This window comes from Eucyclogobius newberryi, unplaced genomic scaffold (assembly GCF_026437365.1).
Source record: "Eucyclogobius newberryi isolate DKJ021-1_F unplaced genomic scaffold, fEucNew1.0.hap1 SCAF_18, whole genome shotgun sequence".
Classification (NCBI taxonomy): Eukaryota; Metazoa; Chordata; class Actinopteri; order Gobiiformes; family Gobiidae; genus Eucyclogobius; species Eucyclogobius newberryi.
In genome coordinates, this window is record NW_027315812.1 from 921,131 (window position 1) to 929,555 (window position 8,425).

General features: G+C 49.6%; 1 protein-coding gene across 1 annotated transcript in view; it reads right to left on the reverse strand.

Moving 5' to 3' along the window:
* LOC140364864 (guanine nucleotide-binding protein G(olf) subunit alpha) overlaps positions 1 to 8,425 on the reverse strand; it is a 61,737-nt gene that overhangs the window by 38,173 nt on the left and 15,139 nt on the right. Inside the window, exons 2-5 of the mRNA XM_072451251.1 lie at positions 8,275 to 8,333; positions 3,893 to 4,013; positions 3,054 to 3,184; positions 2,890 to 2,957 (exon numbers count right to left, since the gene is read on the reverse strand). Coding sequence (XP_072307352.1) covers positions 2,890 to 2,957; positions 3,054 to 3,184; positions 3,893 to 4,013; positions 8,275 to 8,332 — 378 coding nt within the window. The 5' untranslated portion in view covers position 8,333. The remainder of the gene's footprint in view (positions 1 to 2,889; positions 2,958 to 3,053; positions 3,185 to 3,892; positions 4,014 to 8,274; positions 8,334 to 8,425) is intronic.

Genomic DNA, 8,425 nt, shown 5'->3' on the forward strand with positions numbered 1-8,425 from the left:
AGATCTAAACCAGGACTAAACCAGATCGAAACCAGGACTAAACCAGGACTAAACCAGGACTAAACCAGGTCTAAACCAGGTCCAAACCAGGACTAAACCAGGACTAAACCAGGACTAAACCAGGACTAAACCAGCTCTAAACCAGGACTAAACCAGGACTAAACCAGGTCCAAACCAGGAAAAAACAGGACTAAACCAGGACTAAACCAGGTCTAAACCAGGACTAAACCAGGACTAAACCAGGACTAAACCAGGACTAAACCAGGTCTAAACCAGGACTAAACCAGGACTAAACCAGGACTAAACCAGGTCTAAACCAGGACTAAACCAGATCTAAACCAGGACTAAACCAGGACTAAACCAGGTCTAAACCAGGACTAAACCAGGACTAAAACAGGACTAAACCAGATCTAAACCAGGACTAAACCAGGACTAAACCAGGTCTAAACCAGGACTAAACCAGGACTTAAACCAGGACTAAACCAGGACTAAACCAGGACTAAATCAGGACTAAACCAGGTCTAAACCAGGACTAAACCAGGTCTAAACCAGGAAAAACCAGATCTAAACCAGGACTAAACCAGGTCTAAACCAGGACTAAACCAGATCTAAACCAGGACTAAACCAGGACTAAACCAGGACTAAACCAGGTCTAAACCAGGACTAAACCAGGTCTAAACCAGGACTAAACCAGATCTAAACCAGGACTAAACCAGGTCTAAACCAGGACTAAACCAGATCTAAACCAGGACTAAACCAGGACTAAACCAGGACTAAACCAGGTCTAAACCAGGACTAAACCAGGACTAAACCAGGACTAAACCAGGTCTGAACCAGATCTAAACCAGGACTAAACCAGGACTAAGCCAGGACTAAACCAGATCTAAACCAGGACTAAACCAGGTCTAAACCAGGACTAAACCAGGTAAAACCAGGTCTAAACCAGGACTAAACCAGATCTAAACCAGGACTAAACCAGGACTAAACCAGGTCTAAACCAGGTCTAAACCAGGACTAAACCAGGACTAAACCAGGACTAAACCAGGTCTAAACCAGGACTAAACCAGGTCTAAACCAGGACTAAACCAGGACTAAACCAGGTCTAAACCAGGACTAAACCAGGACTAAACCAGGACTAAACCAGGACTAAACCAGGTCTAAACCAGGTCTAAACCAGGACTAAACCAGGACTAAACCAGGACTAAACCAGGACTAAACCAGGACTAAACCAGGTCTAAACCAGGACTAAACCAGGACTAAACCAGGACTAAACCAGATCTAAACCAGGACTAAATCAGGACTAAACCAGGACTAAACCAGGACTAAACCAGGACTAAACCAGGTCTGAACCAGATCTAAACCAGGTCTAAACCAGGACTAAACCAGGTCTAAATCAGGACTAAACCAGGACTAAACCAGGACTAAACCAGGACTAAACCAGGTCTGAACCAGATCTAAACCAGGACTAAACCAGGACTAAACCAGATCTAAACCAGGACTAAACCAGGACTAAACCAGATCTAAACCAGGACTTAAACCAGGACTAAACCAGGTCTAAACCAGGACTTAAACCAGGACTAAACCAGGACTAAATCAGGACTAAACCAGGTCCAAACCAGGACTAAACCAGGACTAAACCAGGACTAAACCAGGACTAAACCAGGACTAAACCAGATCTAAACCAGGACTAAACCAGGACTAAACCAGGTCTAAACCAGATCTAAACCAGGACTAAACCAGGACTAAACCAGGTCTAAACCAGGACTAAACCAACTCTAAACCAGGACTAAACCAGGACTAAACCAGGACTAAACCAGGTAAAACCAGGTCTAAACCAGATCTAAACCAGGACTAAACCAGGACTAAACCAGGTCTAAACCAGGACTAAACCAACTCTAAACCAGGACTAAACCAGATCTAAACCAGGACTAAACCAGGACTAAACCAGGTCTAAACCAGGTCTAAACCAGGACTAAACCAGGTCTAAACCAGGACTAAACCAGATCTAAACCAGGTCTAAACCAGGACTAAACCAGGACTAAACCAGGACTAAACCAGGACTAAACCAGGACTAAACCAGGTCTAAACCAGGACTAAACCAGGACTAAACCAGGTAAAACCAGGTCTAAACCAGGTCTAAACCAGGACTAAACCAGGTCTAAACCAGGACTAAACCAGGACTAAACCAGGACTAAACCAGGTCTGAACCAGGTCTAAACCAGGACTAAACCAGGTCTAAACCAGGACTAAACCAGATCTAAACCAGGTCTAAACCAGGACTAAACCAGGACTAAACCAGGACTAAACCAGGACTAAACCAGGACTAAACCAGGTCTAAACCAGGACTAAACCAGGACTAAACCAGGTAAAACCAGGTCTAAACCAGGTCTAAACCAGGACTAAACCAGGTCTAAACCAGGACTAAACCAGGACTAAACCAGGACTAAACCAGGTCTGAACCAGATCTAAACCAGGACTAAACCAGGACTAAACCAGGACTAAACCAGGACTAAACCAGATCTAAACCAGATCTAAACCAGGACTAAACCAGGACTAAACCAGATCTAAACCAGGACTAAACCAGGTCTAAACCAGGACTAAACCAGGACTAAACCAGGACTAAACCAGGTCTGAACCAGATCTAAACCAGGACTAAACCAGGACTAAACCAGGACTAAACCAGGACTAAACCAGGACTAAACCAGGTCTGAACCAGATCTAAACCAGGACTAAACCAGGACTAAACCAGGACTAAACCAGGACTAAACCAGATCTAAACCAGATCTAAACCAGGACTAAACCAGGACTAAACCAGGACTAAACCAGGACTAAACCAGGACTAAACCAGGACTAAACCAGGACTAAACCAGGACAGAAGAAGGCTTTTACCAGAAATTCATCTCTGATGAACAATTTAGCTCGAGTCACTTTTGGATCTTCGTCTGCGTCTGGAACAGCTGCAATAGAAATGTCCAATCAGATCATAGAACCCACACAAGCCCCGCCCCCCACCTGTATCCGTCTGAGTGTGTCGGATGCCCTTCCACACTCACATTCAGGAGGGATGGTGTAGTTGGTGTATTCAGGGAAATAATCCTCCAGTTTGGATTTCCCCGCCAATATCTTATCAGCCAAAACGTCCTGTTTGTTCAAGAACAGAATCACAGAGATGGTCTTCAGGAACCTGCACAGAGACCGGGTTTAGAGCGGGTTTAGAGCGGGTTTAGACCCAGTTTAGACCTGCACAGAGCCCGTTTTTTGAACAGGTTTATTAAGTTATTTTCTCTGTGTTTGAAAAATTAAAATGAAGAGACTGTTTTAAATATTTAATGTCCTGGTCCTGGTCCTGGTCCTGGTCCTGGTCCTGGTCCTGGTCCTGGTCCTGGTCCTGGTCCTGGTCCTGGTCCTGGTCTGGTCCTCGTCCTGGTCTGGTCCTCGTCCTGGTCCTGGTCTGGTCCTCGTCCTGGTCCTGGTCCTGGTCTGGTCCTCGTCCTGGTCCTGGTCCTGGTCCTGGTCCTGGTCCTGGTCCTCGTCCTGGTCCTGGTCCTGGTCTGGTCCTCGTCCTGGTCCTGGTCCTGGTCCTGGTCCTGGTCCTGGTCCTGGTCCTGGTCCTGGTCCTGGTCCTGGTCCTGGTCCTGGTCTGGTCTGGTCCTCGTCCTGGTCCTGGTCTGGTCCTGGTCCTGGTCCTGGTCCTGGTCCTGGTCCTGGTCTGGTCCTGGTCCTGGTCCTGGTCCTGGTCCTGGTCCTGGTCCTGGTCCTCGTCCTGGTCCTGGTCTGGTCCTGGTCCTGGTCCTGGTCCTGGTCCTGGTCCTGGTCCTGGTCTGGTCCTGGTCCTGGTCCTGGTCCTGGTCCTGGTCCTGGTCCTGGTCCTGGTCCTAGTCCTGGTCCAGACCTGTTGGTCCAGATGGACTTGAACAGGTCCAGACTCTCCCGGAGGCGGTTGGTGGAGTTGTCTTCTCGGATCACCATGTTGTAGCTGCTGCTCGCCGCCACGAAGATGATCGCCGTGACGTCTGAGACAGGAAGTCATGTGACCATAGTACAACAGTACACACGAGTACACACGAGTACACCAGAGTACACCAGAGTACACCAGAGTACACACGAGTACACACGAGTACACACGAGTACACCAGAGTACACACGAGTACACCAGAGTACACACGAGTACACCAGAGTACACACGAGTACACACGAGTACACCAGAGTACACCAGAGTACACCAGTGTACAAACGAGTACACACGAGTACACCAGAGTACACCAGAGTACACACGAGTACACCAGAGTACACCAGAGTACACCAGTGTACACACGAGTACACACGAGTACACCAGAGTACACCAGTGTACAAACGAGTACACACGAGTACACCAGAGTACACCAGAGTACACACGAGTACACCAGAGTACACCAGAGTACACCAGTGTACACACGAGTACACACGAGTACACCAGAGTACACCAGAGTACACCAGAGTACACCAGAGTACACCAGAGTACACACGAGTACACCAGAGTACACCAGAGTACACCAGTGTACACACGAGTACACACGAGTACACCAGAGTACACCAGAGTACACCAGAGTACACCAGAGTACACCAGTGTACACCAGAGTACACCAGAGTACACACGAGTACACACGAGTACACCAGAGTACACCAGAGTACACACGAGTACACCAGAGTACACCAGAGTACACACGAGTACACCAGAGTACACCAGAGTACACACGAGTACACCAGAGTACACCAGAGTACACCAGAGTACACACGAGTACACCAGAGTACACCAGAGTACACACGAGTACACCAGAGTACACCAGAGTACACACGAGTACACACGAGTACACCAGAGTACACACGAGTACACCAGAGTACACACGAGTACACACGAGTACACACGAGTACACACGAGTACACCAGAGTACACCAGAGTACACACGAGTACACCAGAGTACACCAGAGTACACACGAGTACACCAGAGTACACCAGAGTACACACGAGTACACCAGAGTACACCAGAGTACACCAGAGTACACACGAGTACACCAGAGTACACCAGAGTACACACGAGTACACCAGAGTACACCAGAGTACACCAGAGTACACACGAGTACACACGAGTACACCAGAGTACACACGAGTACACACGAGTACACACGAGTACACCAGAGTACACCAGAGTACACCAGAGTACACCAGAGTACACACGAGTACACCAGAGTACACCAGAGTACACACGAGTACACCAGAGTACACCAGAGTACACACGAGTACACCAGAGTACACCAGAGTACACCAGAGTACACACGAGTACACCAGAGTACACCAGAGTACACACGAGTACACCAGAGTACACCAGAGTACACCAGAGTACACACGAGTACACACGAGTACACCAGAGTACACACGAGTACACACGAGTACACACGAGTACACCAGAGTACACCAGAGTACACCAGAGTACACACGAGTACACACGAGTACACCAGAGTACACACGAGTACACACGAGTACACCAGAGTACACCAGAGTACACCAGAGTACACACGAGTACACCAGAGTACACCAGAGTACACACGAGTACACCAGAGTACACCAGAGTACACCAGAGTACACCAGAGTACACACGAGTACACCAGAGTACACCAGAGTACACCAGAGTACACCAGAGTACACACGAGTACACCAGAGTACACACGAGTACACACGAGTACACCGGAGTACACCAGAGTACACCAGAGTACACCAGAGTACACCAGAGTACACACGAGTACACCAGAGTACACCAGAGTGCACACGAGTACACCAGAGTACACACGAGTACACCAGAGTACACCAGAGTACACCAGAGTACACACGAGTACACACGAGTACACCAGAGTACACCAGAGTACACAAGAGTACACCAGAGTACACCAGAGTACACACGAGTACACACGAGTACACACGAGTACACCAGAGTACACCAGAGTACACCAGAGTACACACGAGTACACCAGAGTACACCAGAGTACACCAGAGTACACACGAGTACACCAGAGTACACCAGAGTACACACGAGTACACCAGAGTACACCAGAGTACACCAGAGTACACACAAGTACACACGAGTACACCAGAGTACACCAGAGTACACCAGAGTACACCAGAGTACACACGAGTACACACGAGTACACACGAGTACACCAGAGTACACAAGAGTACACCAGAGTACACCAGAGTACACCAGAGTACACCAGAGTACACCAGAGTACACACGAGTACACCAGAGTACACCAGAGTACACACGAGTACACCAGAGTACACCAGAGTACACACGAGTACACCAGAGTACACCAGAGTACACCAGAGTACACACGAGTACACACGAGTACACACGAGTACACACGAGTACACACGAGTACACCAGAGTACACCAGAGTACACCAGAGTACACCGGAGTACACACGAGTACACACGAGTACACCAGAGTACACCAGAGTACACCAGAGTACACAAGAGTACACCAGAGTACACCAGAGTACACACGAGTACACACGAGTACACACGAGTACACCAGAGTACACCAGAGTACACCAGAGTACACACGAGTACACCAGAGTACACCAGAGTACACCAGAGTACACACGAGTACACCAGAGTACACCAGAGTACACAAGAGTACACCAGAGTACACCAGAGTACACCAGAGTACACACGAGTACACACGAGTACACACGAGTACACACAAGTACACCAGAGTACACACGAGTACACACGAGTACACCAGAGTACACAAGAGTACACCAGAGTACACCAGAGTACACACGAGTACACACGAGTACACCAGAGTACACCAGAGTACACCAGAGTACACACGAGTACACCAGAGTACACCAGAGTACACACGAGTACACACGAGTACACCGGAGTACACCAGAGTACACACGAGTACACCAGAGTACACCAGAGTACACCAGAGTACACCAGAGTACACCAGAGTACACACGAGTACACCAGAGTACACCAGAGTACACACGAGTACACACGAGTACACCAGAGTACACCAGAGTACACAAGAGTACACCAGAGTACACCAGAGTACACCAGAGTACACACGAGTACACACGAGTACACACGAGTACACCAGAGTACACCAGAGTACACACGAGTACACCAGAGTACACACGAGTACACCAGAGTACACCAGAGTACACCAGAGTACACACGAGTACACCAGAGTACACCAGAGTACACCAGAGTACACACGAGTACACCAGAGTACACCAGAGTACACCAGAGTACACACGAGTACACCAGAGTACACCAGAGTACACAAGAGTACACCAGAGTACACCAGAGTACACACGAGTACACCAGAGTACACCAGAGTACACCAGAGTACACACGAGTACACACGAGTACACCAGAGTACACCAGAGTACACAAGAGTACACCAGAGTACACCAGAGTACACCAGAGTACACACGAGTACACACGAGTACACACGAGTACACCAGAGTACACCAGAGTACACACGAGTACACCAGAGTACACCAGAGTACACCAGAGTACACACGAGTACACCAGAGTACACCAGAGTACACCAGAGTACACACGAGTACACACGAGTACACAAGAAAACATGAAAAAACACAACAAAGTTCTTCACACATCATGTCAGTCCTATGTCCTGACTCTGGAGCGTGTGGGGGCGTGTGGGGGCGTGGAGGAGCGTGTGGGGGCGTGGAGGAGCGTGTGGAAGCGTGGAGGAGCGTGTGGGGGCGTGTGGGGGCGTGTGGAAGCGTGTGGGGGCGTGTGGAAGCGTGTGGAAGCGTGTTGGGGCGTGGGGGGGCATGTGGGGGCGTGTGGAAGCGTGTGGGGGCGTGTGGAAGCGTGTGGAAGCGTGTGGGGGCGTGGGGGGGCGTGGAGGAGCGTGTGGGGGCGTGTGGGGGCGTGTGGAAGCGTGTGGGAGCGTGTGGAAGCGTGTGGAAGCGTGTGGAAGCGTGTGGAAGCGTGTTGGGGCGTGGGGGGGCGTGTGGGGGCGTGTGGGGGCGTGTGGGGGCGTGTGGAAGCGTGTGGAAGCGTGTGGGGGCGTGGGGGGGCGTGTGGGCGCGTGTGGGGGCGTGGGGAGCGGTCATGTGACGTCACGTGTATGACCTCTATAGAACACAGAGAGACTGTCAGGTTCAGTCTGAGCAGGACATTTACTGTAAAGAATCCTTCCAAAAGGTCAAAGGTCAAAGTGCAGGTCACCGGACACAGGGAGGGCATCTGATGTTTCTCACCATTAAAACACTGAATCCACTTCCGACGCTCGTCCCTCTGTCCTCCCACGTCAAACATACTGAGTAAAGTACAAGTATCACAGTTATTAAAACAACTTCTGCTACTGCTACTGCTACTGCTACTACTACTGTTACTACTACTACTACTACT